Raw genomic sequence first — 25,820 nt, 5'->3', positions numbered from 1 at the left:
TTCGGTGCCGAGACAGGCTTCGGCGCGGGAGTGTCGGTGCCGAGGGCCTTATGATGTTTGGTCGGCACCAAGAGACTGGGTTTGGACACCGAGGGCTTTGGTGTGGAGCTCGGTGTCGAGGTAGAGGCCGATCTTTTCTTCGGTGCCGAAGGGTGTTTTTCGGCACCGCTGGCAGGCTGGCTAGAGCCCGAGCCGCCGGAAGGCTTACTTGGCTTCGTCACCGGGCCCAAAGGTGGGGTGTTCGAAGCAGTGTCTTTGGTTTTGCCTAGGCCCAAAGGCGTGACCGAAGCCCTTTTGGGTGTCGGCGCGGGTGTGGGAGGGGGTATTTTACTCACAACCCTCTGCGCCGGGGTGATGTCCTCCACATCTGAGTCGTCAGCTTCGGAAGCACTGACGAGGTCCTCTTCGGTGTGCTGGTGTCCCGGAGTTTCGACGTTGTCCCCGAAGATGTCGACTGGAACGGAGGTCGAGGAGTGCGCCATTTTTCGTCTGGCCCTTCGATCTCGAATAGTCTTTTTGGATCTAAAAGACTTGCAGGCGGGACAGTCTCGAGCCTCGTGTTCAGGGGAGAGGCAGAGGTTGCACACCTCATGAAGATCGGTGTGGGGGAATTTGGACCCACATCGAGGGCACTTCTTGAATGGAGTTCTTTCCATCAGCCGGGACCGGAGCCTGGATAGGCCCGAAGGCCGCCGTCGATGACTGGAATCGAAGGTGCGTCGAAGAAGAAGGTGATTGAGGAGATCAGTATCTAAACAATACCGCGGAGAGCGAGGATTCGATCGTCGAACTGGAATGTTCGGAACCGGAGCACGAAGTATTACATCCGAGCCCGATGGCGGAAAAAAACAATCTGAGGATGGAGCCGAAGCCCATGCGCAACACGAACCAAGTGAGGAGTCACCGACCTCGTGACTTCCAAAGACTTTCCAAGAGGAAAAACAAACTGCAAACATCCGGGCCCAACACCAGATGGCGATCTATGCAAAAGTGTGTAATCTGCAGCTCATATGCCTCGAACACTTATTTTACAAAAGCAATTGCAACTTTAAATGAAAATAAGCATATTTGTTTTAAAAGGTAATTCAATAATTGTTACTGTTTACTTACATACTTTTTAGCCTCAACATGTTTCTTAAAAGGCGAATGCATCTATCCTATCTGAGTTAGTCTTTTCTTTTCCTTATGTATTAAACTAATAGACTATCATTAGCCTTGATAGCTTTTTCAGCAGTGTAGTAAACTGCTTGATTGGTCATAACAATGAGGAGATGGTTTGAAAAGCCGCTTTAAGATGGTAGTAGCAGTGTATAACAAGAAAACAAGAGGCAATATGATCACAAACAAACAAGTCAAAAAAACGGTATCAATCCATAGTTCCAAGTCTGAACCAGAAATTGTTTTATTCCAAATTCTTCTACAGCCAATGCGTTTCGCCCTACAGAATCACAAGAAATATCTGTTACAATTCTTCAGTTCTTCTTCTGGTTTTCAAAGATCATTCACGCGCTGTAAAAAACATGATGCAGCAGTAATGTTATGAATATATACAATTCTGTTAAGTGTTCGGTAGAGAAGGACCAGCCATGGTACAAAGGTTTCATTTAATGCCTAGTTCGTGTTAAAGCGCATCCAGGGTCTAATCCCTCGCAACTAATCCGTGCTGGGGTGGTTGTCATTTTGATTTGCTGGCACAATATTTATTAAAGAAGGGGTGTAGTAGTGGTCTGGAGACAGGAAATTGATTTCTGAAGAATAACAAGATGGCTATTTCTATTCTATTGAGGTTTTTTCTGAGTTCTTGTCTGGAAGCTCTCTGTTCAGGTTAAAGAGAAATTAAGCATTAAGGGGTCTATTAGGATGGCGGGCGGACCTGAGTCCACCCGCCATCCTAGCGGGTACGGGACCGCCTGCCTGCCATGCGGAGGTCCCGCACCCCTGAACATGATGGGACCGCCACAGCGGCGGTCGCATCTGCCATTTTAACATTGCAGAGGGTGCTGCTGGCTACAGCACCCGCCGCAATGGTGTAATGCCATGTTATGCATTTCCAAGAACAACGTGGCAGGCACCGCGCGGTGCCTGCCACCTTGTGCATGGACATGTAGGGGGGTACCATAGGTACCCCCCAAGTGTACTCCCCCACCCCACTGGGGGCCCACAACGGGCCCCCAAAGCAAATCCCCGTCAGCCTTTCCATGGCGGCAACACCGCCATGGAAAGGCCTTACATTTTCTACATCCTAATATGGATGGTGGTGCCTGCTGGGCACCGCCACCATATTGGAGCCCCAGCTCCGCCTGGCTGGCAATCGTAACGATTGCTGACCGGCAGAAAAGCGGCAGACGTACTTTCCGTCCACCGCGAAACCCACCTCCATCTTAATATGGCAGTGGGTAATTCATGTCACGATGGCGTGACGGTCGCCACCGCGGTGGCGATCATTACGCCATCGTAATCAGCCCCCAAGTTTGCAATGGAGTGGGTGCCTATTTTATAGATTCATTTCCAACAAATGTAGAACCTAACACACAAAATATTGTTTTTTTTAACGCTTCTGCTATCAACGTGTGTTTAAGTGGTTTGACTGACAACAGAATGTAATACATTAGTGATGAAGGGTCCCAGATAAGGGGTGCATGTCATTATCATCAGGCATAGTTAAAGATTAAAAGGTAAAGCACGGTCTAAGGAAATACTAGAGCTCCAATAATGATCTTAAACCACATTAAATGTAGAGACGATTAAGAAATTTAAAGCCTTTGACTGTGGTTTAGGCTGACTGTTTACCCAAAGTAATAGAAAAGCCATTGTACTGTCAAACTGAAACGCCCATACTAACTTTGTTCCTCTCAAAGATTCTAAATGTAATTCCATGTTACTTTGGCATGATATAACAGTATGTAGCATAAGCTTTTACATTTATGGAAGAAGCCAATTATTGCCTGTGGGAATGTTTGCTTAAAAACACAAGGTTAGTATGAGGGCTGTAAGAAATTGGGTTACAAGTTGAGGCAGATGAAACCCTATTCATGCAGCAACCACAAACCTTGCCAGAGTGAAGTCACAAGCAAACCCCAAATTACCCACTGCTCAACCCTCGGGTTAATTGGCACAGACCAGTGAGGCTTAACTAGGAGGCAATGTGTAAAGTATTTATGCAGCACCTCAAACACTAATAAAGTGAAAATACAACAACAGGAAAATCCCACACCAAATTAGAAAAATACAGTAGGTTTTAATAAATAAAACAAGGGCAAAATGAATAAAATCTAATCAGTAGAACCGCAGATATGCAATTTGAAAGATTTCAGTGAATACAGGGCCAGATGCATCAACAATCCAATTTGCGATTTCCTAATTGTGAATTCTTGCGATTCGCAATCAGAAAATCACAAAATGTAATGCATGAAAGTGTGTTTAACACTTTCTGCGATTCCTATGGGATAGCAAATGACCTACCTCCATGAATATTAACGAAGTAGGTTGCAATTTGCAACCCCGTAGGAATCGCAAAAATCACGGGAATGGTGGCCTGCTGGGCTCAGCAGACCACCATGTCCGTGATTGCTTTTGAATAAAGCAATCCTTATTTTTGTAAAGCAGCCCATTTTCCTTAAAGGAAAACGGGATGCTTTACAAAAGAGAAAAAGAAAAAATGTCCTTTCATTTTCTAAGAGCAGGCAGTGGTCAGTGGGACCACTGACTGCTCAAAGAAAATGCATTTTACAGACATTCACAGAGGGGGAGGGGTCCCTTGGGGACCCCTTCCCATTTGCGAATTGGTTACCACCTACTTGAAGTAGGTGGTAGAATGCAACGGTTTTGAGACTGCATTTCGGTCGCAAAACATTCATGCATATCGATGCGATTCGATATTAGGAAGAGACGCCCTAAACACGCCCTTTCGTAATAGCCCATTGCAAACCCATTTTGCGATTCGGTAACAGGTTACAGAATCACAAAATAGTGTTTGCTGCATCAGAAAGGAATTTTTTGCGAATCGGCCGTTTGCGAAGGCAAAAAATGCTTGATGCATATAGCCCATAGTGTCACAAAGCATCAACTGTGGGTATTTAGTCACACCGGACAGGACTAAGTCACAATTCTAGCTGACCGTGATGGAGCCCGGGTGGACTCAGGGACCCAGTTAGGTCTGCTGAACAAGAGTACCTTAAATCCTGGTTGCGGAGCATTAGTGGACCCCGCATCGATGATGAGTCACGCAGTGGAGGCGATGTGAGGTCTGGGTCAGAATTGTGCTGTGCACCGTTGGTTACGGGGAACAGCGAGGCTGCAACGCAAGGTGCTGCATCATAATCGAGGAGGCTGTTAATGAGGGGGCTTTCGATGCAAAGTCGTGCATAGAGTATGTATCGCGTACTGGCTGGTTCCATAGAAGCTGCCGAGCTAGCGATACGGAGTCCTGTGTCGTTGTCAAGGCTGCCATCAACGAGGGGCTTACGATGCAAGGCGTAGTGTCATGCAACCAATGAGGCTGTGGGCGCGATGCGAAGTCCTGGCGACAGGAAAGTCCATGCAGCAGAGGTGATGCTTATGTTCTATTTGGGGTTGCGCCATGCAGCAGAGGAGATGCATCAGTTCTGCTGAGCCAGCAGGTGGGCTGGCAGAGCACATTTAGGCCCAGTTCCAAGGGTCCTGGACTTGGGTGGCACCACTTGGCAGAGTACGACTAAACAGTTGCAGATTCCAGGTGCTGGTTACAAGAGACTAGCCCGAGGAGTCTCTCTGGTGGTCCTGGATACAGTTTGCAGGGCCAGTCCTTCTCACTCAGGTAAGGGGGCAGCAGGGTAGCAGATCAGCACAGCAGGGCAGAAGTCCAGCAGAGTGGCAGTGCTTTCAGCAGCACAGCAGTCCGTCTTCCTTCCAGAGTCCTCCACAGGTCCAGAAGTGTACTGAAGAGTTAGGTCTAAGGGTTCAATATTTATAACTTGTGCCTACTTTGAGGTGGAGGAAGCTTCTAGAGGTCTACACCCCCTGAGATGTCAGGCATCTCCTTCGCACCTGTCCTAGCCCCAGCCATGGTCAAACTCTTTGTGATCATGCTTAGGTAGAACCTTTGTGGTGTGCAAGTGTGCTAGGTGAAAGCTCCTCCCTCTCACAAACTCAGAGTGACCCATCCTGCTAACACCTAGCTTCCTAGTGGCCCTTTGTACAATACACAAAGGCCAACTGCCAGCTACACCTAGTCATGTGAACCAGGAACAGCCTGCAAGCCACAAATGGTTAGGACAAGAAAATGCCAACTTACTAAAAGTGACATTTTCAGAATTGTGACTGAAAATCCAACTTTACCATTAAAGGGGGCTTTTAATTACAATTCTTTAGACACTAAACTCAACCTGTCTACCTGCTCCAAATTGAAGTTATCACTTAATAAATATAATAAGGTAACTAGAATATTATCATGGGAGAGGTAGGCCTTGCAGTAGTGAAAAACTAAGGTTTTTCGTTACCAGTTCATGTAAAACTTAAAAGTACAGGTCCTACCTTTCAAATATACTGCACCCTGCCCTCTGGGCTGTCTTGGGCTTACCCTAGGGGTGACCAGATTTTTTAAACACATTGATCCTCTGGCTCATTGTTGATGCTGTGTCTGCCATGTCGCTGATGTTTGGTGGCAATATTTGATTGTCTTGATGGTTTGCTCTTGATTGGAGCAGTCATCAAGGGTGATTCCTAGGACCTCGGCCACTGCAATGGGGTCCGAAAACTGAAGCTGTTTATAGTTCATTTTAACAGCAATGTTGAAAGGAAATAGCAAGTAATATCCGATCTTATTTTGTTTTAAACAGTCTGTGATTGGTCTTTGGTGTTGGTCGTGGAGTAATGTGGCTGCTGCAATAGAGGGAGCAGTGATAGCCATCTTGTACAACTTAGTCTAGGACCCTTGCTGCTTTAAGCCACTTCTCCTGTCATTGATAGCTTTAAATGTTCGCTAAGATATCACAAGGACTGCTTAGGACTTCAGTGCATTTCTGCCCCACCCGATGAACTCAGTCTAGCTTGATTTGGTGTAGTGTTTATCCCGACATCTTGGAGAAAAGGGTTCTCACAAAATTCCCAAGGTCTGTTCCCTCTGCCCCTTCCCTTAGACCACTTGTGTGTAGAATGTCTCTTATTAAGAGGTTTTCAAGGTCCTCCGCTTTCCTAATCATGGATTCATTTATCCATGAGGATGGTGATTTCTCCTTTAACACCTCTATATGGCCTCCCACTTCCAACATCCTGGTGCCTACAGAGTTCATGTTATCCCTCAGCATCACATTTTTCCCCACAATATCTGATCTTAAAGTCCTCAATTCTCTAGCGATGTCAGCTTTTATTTCTTCCCTGAGCTACAATTTGAACATCTGGGGACTCTCCAGGAGATTTGCTTTTGTTAGTGCAATAGTTATGGGTTTGCCCACGAGATGACTGTCTTGATTTGGGTGAGCGTCCTCTGTATGACCTGTCCTATTTGATTTTAAGAAACCAGTTACCTTATTCTGAGTCTGTTTTTTGGTGGCATGAGCCAAGATCATGAGTCTAGAGATTTGTGTTGATCAGATAGGTCTCCCCGCTGTCAGTTGCAGGGACTGCAGAGCCCACCTTACCTTACTTCTGAGAATTAAGGTCAAGCAACAATGATTGTAAAAATTATTCCACTAGGGGTTCTAGTGCACCATTCTCAGTGCCTCAACCAGAACCAGAAGGTGGATATCATTCTGTCTGGATCCGTCCTGAAACTAATTTAACTAGGCAAGGATTTTCTCACATGACCCTTTGTATCACAAGTGTTTACCCTTGCAGCATACTTTGGATATCTGACATCATCGCTACTTTTGACGCAAGCTCTTGCCTTTTTCCAGATGTAATCATGAATAGTTTGTCAATGTTTTTACCCAGTTATACACCACCTTCAGAATTAATTTCCTACTAGATGGGCCTACTCATTTCTCTCCTACCCCGGCTAGTTACACCTCATTCTTCACCATATATCCCAGTTGCTCTTGCAATATTGTTACTGGGTTGTACAGTTTTCTTTCTATAATGTCTCATAGGGATCATTCCAAGAAGCCACAGTGTAGCTTGTACAGCCCCCATGTGACAACACACAATGGCTTTCTGGTGTTGTAATAGCGAGAGCTCTGTATTTTTGGTCACCTTGCCAACAAATGACACCATACAAGCGTACATTTGTGAGATGCCCATGAGCCTAGACAGCCTACTGTTCCCACCACAGGCCTGCCAGTTCTACAGCAAATAGAACAAGCATTTGCAATGCATTAGGTCTCGCATTTACGCGAGTTTGAGCTATTGACATTGCAAATAACACTGCCTATTGGCATTGTCATTTACAATGCCAATAGCTTTAACTCGTGTAACTGCGAGACCTATTGCATTGCAAATGCTTGTTTTCTGTGTTGTATAGCGCGACCCGAAGGTATTGGACCACATTACATGAGCACCAGTTCCTTTACACAAGGACACACACATTCATTGCTTTGGTAGGCACGGGAGATTAAGTGATTTGCCCAGAATCACTGGATGTTGAGCGGACACCGATATTAAAGTTTTTATCACTGCAGGCTGTCATAAATGAAGTGTGCAGTCTTCTATAACCTGACAAAGTTTCCCTATTCTTTACAACAATCATCGTACAGTGGAGTATTTGTTCTCACACTGCAGCGCCATGTTTGTCCATGACTTGACTAAGAAGATTAATCGCGTAGATGAAGGCCGGCTCTCAGCCACTCTTGAAACACCCCCCAGGGCGCGCGCCATTGTTCCGCTTGTCATCGGTTCCGCCTTTGAGTGGGAGGCGCTGGACGTATCCTCAAGTGTTCTTGTTCAGGTGTCGTGTTGACAGACCAGTGTGTGCCAGGCTCGGATGGAGTACTTCCTAAGCGTCACATGTGCACAGAGCAAGCCGTACTGCGTATGAAACAACCTCTGAATTGTGAAACACACCTGCATAGTCTGTTTGTGCATTAGGTGACGGTCTTAAAATACAGTGGCTTTGAGCATCTCCTAGGTATGAACGGACTCGACTTGTTTGAAGCCAACAGTGAGCAGCACAGCACCGTTCTAACTATAAATAGGCATTGACAAAGCCAGCAGGCTTGGCTTTCACGTGGCAATGCGTGTAAATCGAGGCATTCACTCATTAAACAGGTTTTGTTTGGTAGTAGCCAGTGCTGTATAGAACATGCGATCGCGAAAGCGATCGCTTTGTTGTATGAGAGCAAGAGAAATAAAACCAAAAATAACTGCAGCGCACATGAGCATGCAGGAAGCAAGCGATGACTGGGTAATCACTCATTGTTCTGACAAAAAATATGCTAGCTTCAGGAGTCCTCAGCGGTTGTAGGATTAAGTGGAAGAATCGTGTCCCCAGTCACCACCTCACCTTGCCGGGAGGACACGTTTCGGTCGTTGCCCGCCTTGAGCACCACCTGCGGGTAGCTTTGCTCCAGCACGAAGAGCTCGTCCTTGCCGCTCTTGCTGGACTTGAGCGTGCCGCTGGGGCCCGAGGGCGCCAGGTAGCGGCCCTCGCAGTAGCGACAGGCCACCTTGCCGGCGCGGAACTCCAGCGTGTAGCCGGTGGCGCGGTCGGGGGCGTCGCGCAGGCCGCCGTCGTGCGCCAGCAGGCGGTGGTCGGCCGTCTGCACGCTGTAGCGCTGCTCCTGGAAGAGCAGGGTGATGAGCGCGTCCACGCCCCAGGGCACGGCGTGCGCGGCGCTCAGGTGTGCGTAGCGCTTGCGGCTCAGGCTGTAGAGGTTGACCTGCGGGTGCATGGCCAGGTGCACGCTCCAGCGCTCGCCCGTGCCCATGGTCTGTGCGAAGCAGCTGATGCGGTCCTCGCTGCCGCCCAGGTAGCGCCTCGGACTGCAGCGACCAGCGGCCGTCGTCGTGCGCCACGATGGCGAAGCGGCACTCGGGGGCCGGCTCCTCGGCGGCCAGGTAGCGGCCCAGGTGGCTGCGCATGAAGAGGGACGTTGAATCCTCGGGCCCCTGCTCCAGCGTCCAGATCTGCTTCTTCTTCATGCTGGTGGCTGAAGCATTGATCTTGAAGCCGAAGGTCTCCGCCGTCAGGTACTTGTTGCCGCAGTTGATGAGACCGAACTGGATCTGCACCGAGTCGTTGGTGGTCATGGTGAGGGGGCTGCTGGGCGCGCTGCTGCTGCTGCAAAATGGGGGAGCGAGGTGTGTGTGAATGTTAGGATGTACGTGCACCCTCGTGGATGTCCTGTTTCTATTGTGTGCACCCTCTCCACCGAGCAAACCCCTTCTGCTGCTGCCTGCAGATGAACCAGCAGCCCCGCTCTGCACCCTGACAATGCCTGCTTAACACAAGCATTGGCAAAGCCAATAGGTCTCGCCTTTGAGACTATTGGCTCATCCATTGCATTTGAATCATGCTCTATATTGCAGACTTTGCCAATGATAGGTCTGGCAAAGTCCGCAATGCCCAGGCTATAGAGCATGATTCAAAGGCAATGGATGAGACAATAGTCTCAAAGGCGAGACCTATTGGCTTTGCCAATGCTTTTTGTACAGGGGGGGCGGCGGCGGTGGCGAGGTGTGTGCGTGCGGGCGCGTTAGGCAGCAGCGGATGCGGTGAGGGGGTCGGCAGCGGCGGGGTGTGTGTGTGTGTGTGTGCGCGCGTGTGTCTGTGCGTCTGCGCAAGCGCGTCCACAGTCCCCGACCCCAATCGCTGCGCGTGCCCCGGTCTGTCTCCCTTGAGAGGCATCTTGGCGACAATAGGTCTCGAGAGCGAGACCTAAAAACAGACATTAACAATAGGCAGCAGAGTCAACCGCCTAATTTGAGGGGGCACCAAAACGGAAGCTTGGGAATTTAAGGAATTTCCAGGGGCACTCTTAAAATACAAGTCAGCCTGCATTAAACACTTGATTTCCACTTACCACTTTTACAAGCATTAAAAGGAGCCATAGTTCATCCTGCAGCAGCTGTCACTACCATCACCCCATCCTGGAAGAACACGGTTGTTAATGAAATCCAGTTAAATGGCTACAGGTAGGTTATACAGTGTAACTGAACTGAGATTTGTTTAGCAAACCTCAAAAGGTATTGAAGTTGTGTCTACTCTAGTACAATTTGTGCAAAGATAGAGCACTAAATACTCTACATCAAGATGTAAAGTTTAGTTAGAGAACCAGATTGACGAAGATTGGTGTTTTGTAAGAATTTAGCTTATTGCCCGACTATAGACCTTATCCTTCCACTATTAACTCAAGTATTGGGATACGAACGGCTGCATTACAAGCTGGAGTATAGCCCGATTTCTTCCTAAAACTCTACTGCTGGGATTTTGATGGACGGTGTGTATGTACTAATCTCAAAATCCTTCTAAAAAACTAAAATGACTATTGTGAGTAATCTGGTTACTGGATAAATTGGTTGAAATCACCCCTGTACCCATTGACAGACTGGGACCCCGGGTCTAATTTTAGCTGCTGCTATAGATATGCAGAATTGGCTTTCAGTGTTTTGTAAATTACTAGGAAGGCAGAGGAACCAGGAATGACTGGTAAACTAGAGCGATTCAGGTTTAATGTATCATATTGGTGAAAACGCCCATGTTTGTCACTTGTAAGGGCTGTGCAATACAAAATGATGTCCTTGCTTACATTTTTACACATACAACAAATATTCCCTTATTGGTGCCACAAACCTTCTTATTACAAGTGGACGAGATACTCTGGGATATAAAGACCCCATGAACATCGCAGATGTAACCATACAATGGAGTGTTCAATTGGGATAGAGCTCTCCCAGACATATGTTAATAGTTCTGGGCCACCCCTAACTATTGAAATTAAATGTCTGTTTTTTCATTCCTCAGGACGCACATGTTCTGAGACTTGACTGACATGTAATGGGGTCTAGAGTGTATCTGGCAACGTCATATGGAGTTAACCTCTTCGGCGCATGGCTAGAGAGCACACAAATGTTGGTACTGGGATGGTAGCCCGTAACACACATGATGGGTTGGAAGAGCATTATCACAAGAGAGGCTCCTCTCTGGGACAACTGTACCCACAAAAGGCTCAAAGGTTACTGGAGGGATTACAAAGACGGGACATAATGGGATTTTCCATGCATCTACATGCGTTCTCCAAAGGATATGGTGGTCCACCTATCACAAATGTACTCATCAATTACTTCACACGTTACATTTGTGTTGGGTGGAGAATGCACCACCAAGTTTGGGGTTAAAAGAGGGATTAGACAGTGATGTGTGAAGGCCCCAACTCTTTCCTCCCTAAATGTTAATAAGATCGATAAAGAGCTCCAAGCTTTAGACGCAGACGCACCCAAAACTGGATCCCGCGTCACCCCGGTGCTCCTATATGCCAATGAAGCAGTGTTGATATGAAGAACCGCAAACGGTCTCCAAAAACTGATTGATGGACTTGTCACTTTTATCAAGCGGAAAGATTTCAAACGGAACTTATCAAACACTTATACCATGGTATGTGGAAGTGGCAGGCCTAAAAAGAGATTGCAGTCAGTCAGGGGGCACAAACTACTTGAAGACGATAAATTCTCCTATTTGGTTATTCCTTTTTCAAATTCTGGATCATGGATTCCTCACTTGGAATTAGCAACACTGAAGTTTGTAAGATCTATTGAGGACCTGCTCAGGTTTGCAAGAAAGGTAGGGAATAAGCCTATCAGAGAAATGCTCCAACGTTTTATGAGTAAATGCATTCCAGTAGCTACTTATGGAGCAACCCTTTGGGGGGTAAGGGGAAACACTACGCTAAAAATTCAGGAAAATCTTTTCATGGCTAGTCTTCTTGCTGTACCTTACACAATACCTTCCATTATAACCCACAGGGAATTAGACATTAATTTTATAGAGGATATATTGATCTGAGTGTGATAACTGGCTGGTATAACATCTGGAGCAAAACAGGTATGACATTTTCTAGAGCAGTCATCACTGATTGTCTCACCCTCGAGTACTATAAGAAAATTCCGTGGGTGGCTCAGGTTGATAGACTAATGCAGGAAATTGATGTGGACTTTAAAAATTAAAAATCCGATTTATATTTTACAGTATGGAAAGAATGAAATTAAAGCCATTTTTATGAATAAACGAGTAGCCACAAGAAAGACAGAAAGTTTCAGTGATGACATTCCTTGATGGACCTATGCGATAAGGATTGCAGGGACATCTCATGATGGTTGCTGATGTCGCAAAAAGATTTTCTCTCCCAAGGCCCCGACTAGGCATCGCACACCGTCTTGTGGCTATTCCTAAAAGAGACATGTGGTCTACACGACTTCCTAGATGCCCATGTGACGGTGTCTCTGCCCAAACAACAATGCACTTTATTTTACTGAGTACATTTTATTGTACTCTCAGGAAACGTTATTGCACCCAGCACTACAATTTAAGAATTTTTTAGTTCATCAGGATGCCTTTAAGTTTCTATGCAGCCTTGATTCTGATCTTATTTGCTCTGCTGTCTCATTATTTGTTAGCGGTGCTATAACAGAAAGGACAACTTTATCTCTGTATGATAAACTGGTATATGAATAATGTAGCGAAAACCACCATTTTATCTTTTTAAAAGTGTATATCTTCTATTATATGTTTTTTACTGCTGGATTGTCAGGGCCTGATTGGCTGTAGGGGGAACCGGGCGTTTCCCCGGTGGGCAGCCAATAGTGGGGGCCGGTATTGGGCCCCTGGGAGGTCGTTTTTGTAACAGGGATGTTTTTGCAGCATAGCTGCAATATTGGCCCTGTAACAAAATCGAACGAAACAGGCCCTGGCAAACAGCTCTGCCGTCCCCCCCAACCCCTCCGGGGGGCCGGCCGAGCATTTTGCCAGGGCCGGATTTTGTTCAAAGTCCGGCCCTGTGGATTGTATATATTTCAGTAAGGAATTTATGAATGTATTCTAATTATGCTTGCTTTTATGATTATCAAATTTGGAATCGAATAAAGCTTGACTTTGACAGGCATTACAGTGTTTTTCGTCACCAGCAACACCTCTGCTAATCTAGATTACCTTTAAAACCTCAAATCCTTTCATAGCCTTTCGGCGATGGATAACTAGCGTTCTCTGGAGGATGAAGGAAAAAAATCAGGAAACACTTTATGATTATGTTATTTGCAATCACAGGAGAAACCTTAACTGTCGAGGGGCTGTTCCTATTAGGACTGCAGTGCACAAGGAATATCCCTCAACAGTCCTGTAAACCAAATTTTCTGTTAAAATGATGCCCCACACCACAGTATTTATGTGACAACACCTTTATATGTCTGAAGTGATCCACTTACCACCATCTTTAAAGATCGGACAACTTATGGATATGACAACAAGGGTATATTTTGTGAAAGATGGGCTGAAATACTATGGCACACAAAAAAAAAATTATGCAGTGCTATTCCAGAACACACACATGGAGGGCTAGCACAGCCCATATAAACTGGCAGTGATAATTATATTTTTAATTACCAATTAGAATTCCCCTTTCCATCATTATGTTGAGTGAAATTTAGAAAGGGAATAGTAGAATAGGGAATAGTAGAAGTAGCATTCAACAAAACGAAAACTGAGTATTTCTCACAAGCTTAGATGGTGCATACACCTTCAAAGCAACTTTTAAATCACAAATTACGGTACAGATTCCCTTACTTTCAGTCGTGTCTGCGAAAGCCATCTCTCCTCCTCAGGGTGCTGTCTCAGTGAAGCATTTGCACAATCTGGAAAACATGATCATTTCACATTATACAGAACACAGTAAGACTAGCAAAATGCTTTGTAAATGCATACCTAGAACAGTGTGTGACTGCACGCATGAATGAATGAATGATAGCCTGGAAGAGCTACTGCAAGAATGGATAAAGTGGAAAGTGAGTACACTGATGGGTATAAAGAGGTTACCCGAATCTCACAGGCAAGGCTTCATGCAGCAGTAGTGACAATGTTATAAAAATTCCAAGTACTGTCATCATCATGCCAGAGTAAGCATTATACAATAGGTGGGTAGAATCCTGTAAAGAAAGACCATATGTGACGAATTACCACCGTTTTGTATGTTCAGATTTGTCCAATTATCCATTAGCATTATTTTCAGATTGGTACTGGTACTAAAATCCAAAGCTGCACAGTAAATCACTTCAATTAAGTGACACTATCCATAGTGGAAGAGGTGTGGCGCAGTGGCCAGGGCAACTCACTCTGGAATACCGGGGCTCACGGTTTGATCCTCGGTGCCGGCGGCAGATCAACCCAGCACCATGTAACTCTGAGCAATATCTCGCTTAACCTTCCCAACGGCCCCCAGCGCCATGACAACTTCGGGTAATTGTTTGCGCTTTACAAATACAGGACATTTACATTACATTCACTACAATTCATTAATCAGTTGTTTTTTCTGGAGTTACAACAGTAATCTAAACAAACCTATGTTAAAATATTTCTTAAATTATTATATCTGGTACAATATTGCTTATAAATATAAATTGGAGATCCTTTTAACAACATCACCCCTGGTAGGCCAAATAATATTTAAAATGCTGATGATCCATATAGACAAAGTCCCATACTGTAGATTTTTTCCACAAATAGTACATAGAGGTTTGGTTGATGAAACAAAAGGTACATATTTTTTAGTTACAAAGGCAGTTTTTGCTTTCAGCTTAAGGCTGCTGTAATTGGATTATGTCTATTCTGTTTCAGACTTTAATTAGACAGTCTTTTATTTAGATGTGGTAGTAACTCATTTGTGGAAGATAAAAGATTTGTTAAATTTGAAGAAGTTTTTAAAAACACTACCTCAATAGGCCAAATAATGTCTAAAAGACTGATGTAGCACATAGAAGAAACACTGTATACCACTTTCTTATCCAGAATTCCTCCTCAGAACTTATGTTGAAAAAACAAAAGATAAGAGTCTGGTAGTTTGAAAGGAAGCTTGGGTTTGAATTTAAGGTTGATGTCATTGCATTCCGTCCATCTTTAAATATACAGTGTAGTGTCCAGAGGTTGCATTAATTCCTTCGGGAAAGATGATAGCAGAAGTAGTAAAAGTTCGTCCCGAAATAGATATATGTCCTGCTTTGAAGTTTGTAATTTGAGTTTTCAATTTGGAACCATCTGCTCAGCATCGTTGTCTTATTACTTATTATAAAGGTATTTTTTCAATTGTTCTTAGGATTAACATAGACATAACATCTGATCAGCAGTTTGGGCAGGTCATATTTTGGTTAGTCTTCTTCAACAATTTCTCAAAAGGCACAGTTTTGGAATCTCGTAATTTTAAATAGAGAAAACCCTCAGAATTTATTTGAGTGGTAAATGAATAATCACAATCTTCACAGTCATGGTTCCATGAGTAACTCAGTCTGAATAAATCATCAATATTTACATTTTCTTCTTAATCTCCAAACATAACCATAACAAATACGTGTGCGTTTTGTTGACTGTTGAGAGTAAACATTACTGATCCGCTACATATATCTAAAAGATCTTGAATGCCTGAAGCAGAATGTATCACAGCTCTGTCAGTAAACATTGGAGCAAGTGATACAGTGCAGAATGCAATCTCTTATCTGGTTTTTGTTGAATTTGGTTGACTGGATGTGGTAAATAAAACTGTACATTGAGAACAACATTTGCATTGCAGTTGACACCTGAACTGTTTTCCACCTGGTAACCTACAATATTTTGTCTCTGGACAAATATTTTGCTTTGGACAAATTATCACTTTCTCATAAACAGGGTATGGGCCTAAATAAAGAGCGTATATACTTCTTAACCAATTGTATTCTCTTACACAGCTTGCATCAGCACTAACTTTCTTGAAATCAAAATCAATCAAAAACAAACCGGACAATGTTCTAACGCGCATCAACGCTACATATGACATTCCTTTTTAAATACATTACTTCCAATATCAACAACAATTGCATCTACACTTAAACATTGTAATATATGGAGAGTTACAGTATACATTAAAAACAGTGGGAACTATTTGCGCAGTACATAGAAGTCTTTCACTAGCAAAAAACATACAACACATCGGCCAATCTGCTTCACGCCATCAATCTGATAAAATGTTATCGCCAAGTATTAAATCTTATCTCTATTTTGAAAATTAATTAAATCATTAACTTTACCCATTGCACCATTTATTAAATTGCGCCATTAAATTACTTGACTTTACTTACACACGTGTAAACACTTTTCCTATCCTGCAGTTTTGGATACAGACTTCTCCAAAGCATCCAATTTTGTTTGTAGTTTATCTGTGAGCAGTAATGTAACTCCCTGATGTTCCATTTTATCAAAAGCTGTAATTTCCAACATTGCATCCGAGACATGGAATGACATCCTTCAACACACCAGAGCCTCCTCCCCACTTTCCGATTTCCACAAGAAGCTGAAGACCTGGCTCTTCGTATAAGCACCTTGGGAATCAAACACCTACACACCTGCCCAGGCACCTGAATACACTCTCAAGGATTAGTGCGCGATACAAATTAATATAACATAACACAACAGTATTATTAGCAATTAATGACCAGTGCAAGTAAAATACCGTGCTCAAAATATCTAAAATAGGTTTAAAAGTTTATATACAAGATGAAAACTAGTAACTGCTTAACTGTATTTTATGTTTAATTGCAAGTAAATATTGTATATGTAATGTGCTATTAATGTAACAACGTTTTTTTTGCTTCTATGTTTTTCCATTCCTGTAAATTCTGAACAATCTAAGAGAATCTTTTCTAGAGATTCTGCAACATCAAAGTGGCATGCGAGTGAGCACAGCAGCGTTTAGGAGTTTTTCTCACTTCAGGGCACAGCAAAAATCTGTGCATGGTAAAATGTTTCAGCCCTGCTTATAAAGAGAAACTTAATTGCCACTGATACAGTGTCGCCATGTGAGATCATCGATAGCACAAAACAGCCAGATGCTGTTTCAAAGTGGCTCCAGGAGGACTCTGGCACATGTAGTCCTCTTCAGCAGCTCCAGGGAAAGTGAGAGCAATAGAGTGTGCACCATTAAGAACTAATGACACATAGCAATCTGCATGAAGCAAAATCATATTTCAGGTGATTGAATTGCGATATGACCCACTAGAGGTCATGAAATGAAACCACTCATAGAAGGTTAAACTGATTTTCATAACATATATATTATATATATATATATTTAAAAACAGTATAAATAATCATTACTGACTTGAAACTCATAAGACACCTGATACATGATATTAATTGCCCTAATATTTTATAAAATCCGTTTCCTCAGTAGTCTAATAGTACTACCAATGTACCCCAATACCCATTTGCATATAACAGCATACACAACATATTTAGTAGAATGCCATGTGTGCATTTTGTAGCAAATGGTTGTGTTATATGAAAATGTTAATTTATTTTCTGCAGGTTATTAGAATGAAATGAAATTTTAATTTATAGCGTGCACTAAAATGCAGAGGTGTCTAGGCGGAGGTACATCGATTGGGAGAAGAACAGAAGACAGTACTAAGGATGTCGGGAAGCGCTAAACTTTAGAGAAGCCTTATTTATTAAACAACCAGATTTTTAGAAGTTTATGAAAAGGAAGGAGGTCAGACTCTTTCTTGAGAGGCAGGGGCAAGGAATTCCACAGCCTGGCTGCACAGGTTACAAATCTTCTGTTTTCCCCCCCAGGAGGCAGTTTTTGCCCTGGGAATTACCAGGTTAAAAGCAGAATTTCGAAGCTGGCTGTTCTGGACACACCAAATAAATGCATCAAAGGCATTCTCAGTAGCCACATATGGGGCAAGTGATTTGGGGATTGGCAAATGTTGACGCCTGACAAAGCATAGAAGACTCCTTTTTAAAAACACTTTTAGCTCTCCCTAACAGCTGTTCTAATTTTAATCTCATAGAGAGCTGAATGCACCCTATATATCAGATTTAGCCCGCCTTGCCCCAGTCTTATTATGGCATTCAATATGGAGATGGGAAACTGGTGCCCTAACACTAAATATTATTAGGATTATCTAACCCTTGATCAGGTACAGAAGGTCCCCTGGATTCAATATGTTAAAGATACATTAACCGCTTTGGGACTGCAATCCCTGTATAGGGACCCAGTTAATGGTCAGAAAATTCCTAAAGCTGAAATTAAAAAACTTTTCTTAACAAAAAGGTGGTACGATAGACACAAAAGTAATATTAATAAACATATGGTAATATCATATGCAGGGTCACCTACTATTCTCTTGGACTCAAATTCCTACTTAGCGTTTGTTACTAATATGCAACATTGTTTTATACTGGTGAGATTCCAGGTAAACCTTATTCCGTGTAGGATAGGCTACCCTATGGGTACCTATTCACCAAACGAACTGCCAGTTTGTTCATGTGATGGAACCTCCCCACAATCCAACTTACATCTAATTTTTTGCCAGTAAACTTTATTTGTCACATCGCAAAAAGTAAATTTTTCCTCTCATGCAGAAACATAAATTTACACAATGTCGTCCTTCTCTGTATTTTTTACAAATGCTGTCTGATCACTTTGTGTGTCATTGCCTTGCATTTTACCTCTGTTTGTTAAAGGCGACCAGGAAATCAAATGATTTAACCATGTATTTCACATTATGATCTGGATTATTCTGGAGGTCTTTCATGGATGGTTTTAACTCTTAAACAACTGATTTTTATTCTTTCATAATTGTCATTTGTGCACAAACTATTTTATGTAAATTGTTATTAGATATGTTTTGCATAATATAACTAGATGCCCTGATATTTTGTGAGAATGCACTTTATGATGTTCTGTACATTTATGATCTAATCTTAAGGTCGAATAAAGCTATTTGACTGACTGACTTAAGTGCACTGCAATAATTTATCCTTGCCAATACGAGTGCCGAAATTACCGATTTCTGCAGGTCAGGAGGGATAAAGGGTAAAACTTTCCTAAGAGTTTTTATCATGAAAAAAAAAGGAAGTAGTTATGGTGTTTACTTGGCCTTCAAAGGAGAGTTTGTCATCAAAATAAACTCATAGATTCTTTATCTTAGTGACTGGTGTAGGAAGATCACCTAATTCCTGTGGCCACCATTCAGGGGTCCAGAGAGAGGTGCCCTGTCCAAATAGTAGGACCTCAGTCTTACCCGAGTTCAACTTAAGACAGTTACTGGAAATCCACTTTCCAATTTCATGCATACAATAATGGAATTTGGAAGCAGTGTCATCTGGACTGCCTGCCAATGATGCCACAATTTGTGTATTATCGGCATATGACACTACTGTAAAACCAAATTACTTTATCAAGGAGGGAAGAGGGGTGACATAAAGGTTGAAAAGTGTTGGGCTTAAATATGAACCCTGGGGGGCTCCACACAGAATAGAGATGGGAATAGACCTAAACCCCTTTAGTCCCACCAGTTGCTCTCTGTCTGAGAGGAAAGATTTTAGAAGTTGGAGCATATTGCTTCTGATGCCTAAGGCGAAAAGACGATCAATAAGACGACCATGGTTGACCGTGTCAAACACTGCAGTAAGGTCTAACAGGATCAAAGCGGTCTTCCCACCCTTTTCCAAAATGCACCTAATCTCCTCCGAAATGATTATCAGAGCCAGCTCGGTACTATGTTGGCTTCTAAAGCCATACTGAGTATCATCAAGGAGGTTGTTATTCTTAATGAATAATGAAAGTTCGATATTCATTGCCTTCTCTACTATTTTTGCGGTAAGAGGAAGCCGAGAAATTGGCCTATAGTTGTTAGGGTCTTTGCTGTCCAAATTGGGTTTCTTCAGCAAAGGAAAAAGGGAGGCCCACTTCCAATCTTTAGGGAAGTAGCCTTCCGAAAACATCTCATTAAAGAGGTCTCCAAGATAATTAGCGATGACGTCCGGCAATAAGTAAAGTAACTTTGGGGGGCAGGGATCTCAAGGGGAACCTGATGTTGTTTGACAGAGAATGGTCTGAATAGTAGGTTCAGAGAGAGAATTAAAAGCCTCAAAATGGGAATTTAACTGCTTGTGCACCCATGGAGTTGGTCCCCATCAAAATAAGAGAAGTTGTCCCCTCCATGGTCATCCCTTCTGTACAATGAAAGGCGGCAAATGTGTCATAAACTGCTTTTACTTTGGTATTAAAAAAAACAAAATCAATATTTTTGGGTTCCGGAAGCTTACTCAGCTTTTTTAAAGTTGCAAACAGTTCTTTAGGGATGTAAAGGGAGTACTTGATTTTGGTTGTAAAATAACACGTTTTTACAATGGAGACCTTCCTTTTATAATCCTGAATCAATTTTTTATAGGCGATTTTATCCTCAGAGTCATACTGAGTACGCCATTTCCTCTACAGCCTACGACAAACTTGTTTCTGAGTCCTAAGACTATTGTCGAACAAAGGCTTAGACGGGAAAGTTCCTTTATTGTTAATGGCTTTTATAGGGGCCAGAAGGTTCAGGTAGGTAGCAATCCATTTATGGTAGGTCTTCCTAGCCATATACAGGTCATCAAGAATTTCAGGTTTGTAATGAATTAAATCTGCATTGAGAGTTTCCAGGGTGATTTTATGCCATAGGCGTCCAAGAGTTTTGGTCGGAAGAGAGCGTGCAATATCACCTCCAGATGCCAAAGTGATGTGAAACATGACCACTGAATGGTCAGACCAAACAAGAGGAAGAACGGATGAGACTCTAAGGTGAGGGTTATCGGAGAAAATGTCATCTAAGGAATGACCAACAACATGCGTGGGACCTTTAACTAATTGTGCAAGACTTGCACTTTACAAAAGATCTGTGAAAAAGGAGGAATCTCTGTCCAAAGAGTTTTCCAATTGCAGGTTAAAATCCCCTAAAATGGTGAAATTCGGGGAGTGAACTTTAATATCCATCAATTGACAACTGTTGTTCAGAAAGGGTGCTCTAGGGCCCCGGGGTCTAGAAATTAGAGCCTCATTAAAAGAATAATGGTGGGTTAGGGATATTTTAAAAGCTAAAGCTTCACAATCTGGAATAGCCTATAGAGGCTTTAAGATGGTCCTGATATATGATCGCTATCCCCCCGCTCCTTTATTTTTTTAGCATTCAAGCCTAGAAATAACAAATCCCAGGAGTGAGGCCATCATTGCGTTGCATCCACCAAGGTCTCTGTAATGAACGCCCTGTCAAATGCATGAGAATCTAAGAAATCAGCTAAAGCAAAAGCCTTTTTTACCAGCGATCTGGCATTTATAAGTGTTGTTTTAAATGTTTTTAGCCCAGTATAAGAAATAGTGGAACAAGGCATGGGAAGGGGGTTAAACCTTGAATTTTGATATTAGTTAGAGTGAGCTTACAGTGTGGGCAGGTCCTGAGATGTGAGGGATCCAGTGGTACCAGCATAGGTCCTAAGGACCACATCGTCTGCGTACAGGAGTGCAGGGATAGGGCGTGTCGCTGCTGATGGTAGATCCCTGCACTCCTTAACCAGATTATTTTCTAGGTCATTTATATACAGTGTAAATAAGAATGGGGCTAGGACACAGCCTTGCCTTACGCCTCTCATCACTTTAAAATTCTTAGTGCAGTCCCGACCCATCCCAAAGCGCACCCTCGCCCTTGCCCCTGAATAAAGCTGCCTTAAAAAGGAGATTAATAAAATATCTATCCCCAGCCCCTCGAGGACCAGCCATAGTTTCTCATGAACGACACAGTCAAAAGCTGCCGTTAAATCGACGAAAGTTAAAAACAACCTTTCCCTTTTCGCTTTGGTATATTTATCAAGTAAAATGTGCAGGTTTAGTTCCTGGACAATTGTGCCCAGGCCCTTACGGAAGCCATATTGTAAGTCACTTATAATTGCTTGCTCCCCCGCCCAAACCTGCAATCTTTCTAGGATCACTTGCCCTATAATCTTGACTGGGGAATCCAATAATGAAATTGGACGATAGTAAGCTGGGTTAGCCCCATCTCCCTTTTTAAAAATGGGGACAATTATAGAACCATACCAAGTAACTAAAAATCCCATTGTGCAACATGCATTTAAAAATTGTGTTAAAAGTGGGCCCCACACTGCCAGGTTGGATTAAATAGGTTGACCGGGATGCCGTCCGGCCCCGGTGCCTTACCACTCAAGCTTGCATTTATGGCCGCGTTGACCTCAGTCAAGGTAAAATCCAATGATCGTGTTTGGAAAGTGGGAGAAAACTCAGAGTCAGCCCCATTCGTCGAGATTGCCTGTTCCTCTGGTAGTGGATTTCTATATAGCTTTGAGTAGTCTGATATCCACTCCAACTCAGTTATGGCGATTTCTATAGTTGCTTTATCGCTCCCAACCAGAAACGGCGCATTAACCGCCTTCCAAAAAGCAGTGGAATCTCATCTCACATTAATACCGGCTGCTGATTCTTGTGATCATTATGCAGTGAAAATACATGTGAATCGATCGGCTTTGACTCATTTTAATTGGCAGCAGGCACCGTTTTATTTGTGTTAGTAGTATGTATCTAGTGTGAGTAGACACAGTTTTGACTCACACATGTAGCCCATTACTCACAGGGTGACCTTGCAATGCCTTATTCTCGAGGTCTTTCATGCTTGGGGATCAGATGATGTGATGCTGTAGGAACGATAACTCCTTATGTCATTTTATGTACCCTGGGATATTGCATTGTGGCACTGATATCATTAGTGTTGTGATTTTAATGAGGATGCGGATCTTATTACTCTACAGCATTATGCATGCTTTGATAGTGTGATTACTCAAGTGACATCTAAATTTGCAGACATTATTGACACTAAGGTAGGGCCTTTTGAGCCATCAAAATGTCGGTTGGCATGACTTACTTTGGTTTTTGGGACACTGTGCATGACAAATGCTATATGAACTGTGGGAAACCCACTCCAAATGTGTCAAGCCTTTCACTGATTAGTGCAAAATGTATTAGTGCACTCTTCTGGGACCCCTCACATTTGATAAATCTGCACTTGATATAGCAATGAAGGCCCATAATGGAAATAGCTTTAAGGGGGATGTGATATATTATCAAGATATACACTTGCTTTTATCAACTTTGTTCAAACTAATGTATAAATTCACCTGTGGTGACTCACTTTGTGAGTTTTGACCAGATGTCTCGAAGGCAGAAGTAATTTGGGAATCTGGTGCTGGTATTGGTACTTTGTAAATTTTAGTTACATTTATTCATATGCATATTGTGCATGTCTTTCCAGTTCTGAGGAAGTCTAGGCGAGAAAGCCAAATGAAACAGGTGTTGGATAGATGGATTAAAGGAAATAAAAGAACAGTCCATGAATACTTCTTGCAAGACTCAATGGGGCAGATTTATGAGCCCCTTGCCCCACTTTTGCGTCACTTTTAACATGGGAAAAGTGACGCAAAAGTGGCGCAAGGGGCTCATAAATCTGCCCCAATGTGTGTTGCTTGACTGTGCTCACATGGACTGAACAGTTAAATCTGCATGGAGCTGTGGGCTCCTACAAACAAAGACACTTAAAAAGGTTAATAAATGGAAAACTTTGTTGCACAATCCCTAGAGCTCAGAGTGAGGTAAGCCAATGACTGAAGTGGACTTAATGACTGACTCATGATGCATGTTGTCGTGCGGTGGAAGTAAAATGTGACAAGTAGGAAGGATCACACACTCCTCTATATTCCAAACTTAAGTTAAATCATACTCTTTTTATGGCGTGCAGAAGGGTTTCACTCTCTGATTCTTGAGATTAAAAAACCATTAACAAAATAAATGAATGAGCATTCCCCCACAGGGGCTCATCCCCTATTGCACTGCCTAGTGTCCCTACCAAAGGGACTGCATCAAGTTCATGACTGTAAATCACAAGTCGTTGATCAAAGTCCAATCTGTATTTATTTTTCAATGGTGGTATTGGGTATTCTTTATCCCACCAAATTTGTATTAACAATTCTTCACATCACGAATTTCCAGAATAAGAAGTATTCATTTTTCATCCCATCCCAATGCATTTCGTCAGGGGATAAACAATCTGGAAAAAATATGTAAGAGAGGATCATAACAATTAACAGCCAACTGGCTGCTCTTAGAACAATACTAGTTTAGCAGACAATATCTCAAACACTTTTGGTCAGCATATACCCAGTGATATAAAGGGTCAAATTGTTGCAACATAAATGAAACTACTACGAGAAAAACGTAAAGCCTCGATGTTGCTGAAGCTCTAAAGAACATGGCTATAACCTGAGTTGTAGCGTTTCTGATGTGCCTGCTGGTATCCACGGGTTCAACACTACGAAAAATAAGTCTATGTGAAAAGGTTATGGAATGCATACACGTGAAACATGCTCAAACACGAAACGTGATTAGCCAAAGTGAAATGGCAGAAGTGAAGTACACATGTACTCTCGCGTTTAGAAAAGTCGTATCCCGTGTTGTAATCAGGAGGCCAAAGCGTGACAAACAATCTTTAAATCCATATGAAAACTGCATTGTGCGGAACGTGGCGCGACAATAAATAAAATAGTGAATCGATAGATCCTTTAAAATGTAAAGAAAACGCCATGTGGTGAATACAAGTTCGTTTGACATGCGACTGTGGTTCGCTTACGGGACTCTCCAGTCGAAAACGATGCGTCCAATCGCTTCAACTACGAAATGGATCAGCTACTCCATTAAACAAAGTTCTAAGAACTTCGGGATGACTAAACCTAGATGAAGGACTATCTTAGACCGTGTGGGCCATCTTGTAAGGGGATAACTAGAGTCTACGGCAAGGTGTTAATCATGCAACTAACAATGCAAGGGAGTAAGAGTAAACCTATATGTAAAAAGGTAACATCCGAAAGTAAATTAAGATGAAAAGTACCCATAAAGGGATACCAGTGAGCCTAGTAAGAATCAAAAATAAAAATAAAAGCAATGTGTAGGATGCTAATATCACAGAGTATTCCAAAATACACAATTGTAGCAGCCATCTTAAAATATGCAAAACTGCTGAAGAAAAAAACATCTTATCCGTTGTTGAATTTCATGTGTGCAAAGCTGGAAAAACAGAACATAGGTTAAGTGGGGGTTTGCCACAAGACCCTATTAATTATTTACTTGTGGTCTCTTCTGGCTGCAGATCTGCAGACAAAATACTACTAAATAACACTGTTAGGGAATACCATGACAGTGGGTTGCAGGCAATGTCTTTAGAAACAGAAAAGGTAACAGGATAAAAAGACTTAAACAGTCAACTAGAACTAAGCATGAGATAAAAAAAAGCACAAAAGAAAAAGTAAGGACGAGAGAAGAAAGATAGAAAGGAGAAAGAAATAATCAGAAAAAAAGGAAAGATGGAAGAAAAGGTGAAATTTATTATGGAAGGATGAAAGGACTGATGAAAGAGTAAAAGGTTCGATAGGTGAAATGGTGACTGGATGGAAGTTTGGAAGAATGCACAGTAGGTGAAGAGAAAGAAAGGATGGATATAATGATGGGTGTATGGGTGAAAGGATAGATGAATGTATGAGAGGGTGAAAGGATGGATGGAATTGAAGGAACTGAATGAGTGGATGGATGGAAAGGGGGAGGGAAGGACAGATCGGCGGGTGAACAGATAAAAGGGTGAAATCAATAGATGGATAGAAAGAAGATAAAAAGGTGAAAGTATTCTTAGGAGTAGAGTTTGCTTGCTTTGCATGCTTGATGTGATGAGAAGCATGTTTCGAGTATGGGGGATTTTCATTTTCCGGCTACTGCCTTGGTAAAAGCCCACGTAAGTATAATATACATTTAATTTTAGTAAAATCAAAAGGTCTTGGCTAACGCTATACCTAAAGCGAAGCAAGG

General features: G+C 42.7%; 1 protein-coding gene and 1 pseudogene across 3 annotated transcripts in view; both read right to left on the bottom strand.

The window, feature by feature from the left end:
• LOC146775835 (NACHT, LRR and PYD domains-containing protein 12-like) overlaps positions 1-25,820 on the bottom strand; it is a 497,684-nt gene that overhangs the window by 428,094 nt on the left and 43,770 nt on the right. For 2 of the 3 annotated variants that reach the window (XM_085637540.1, XM_085637541.1), the window contains one exon: positions 13,685-13,752. In XM_085637540.1, the coding sequence (XP_085493666.1) occupies positions 13,685-13,709 (25 nt within the window). In that variant the 5' untranslated portion in view covers positions 13,710-13,752. Of the gene's footprint in view, positions 1-13,684; positions 13,753-25,820 lie in introns of those variants that run through there. The other variant, XM_085637542.1, reaches the window with a different exon arrangement.
• Positions 8,352-9,159, bottom strand: LOC146775836 (fascin pseudogene; annotated as a pseudogene).

The sequence above is a fragment of the Triturus cristatus genome, chromosome 12, assembly GCF_964204655.1.
Source record: "Triturus cristatus chromosome 12, aTriCri1.1, whole genome shotgun sequence".
Lineage (NCBI taxonomy): Eukaryota > Metazoa > Chordata > Amphibia > Caudata > Salamandridae > Triturus > Triturus cristatus.
This window is presented reverse-complemented; position numbering and strand designations above follow the sequence as displayed.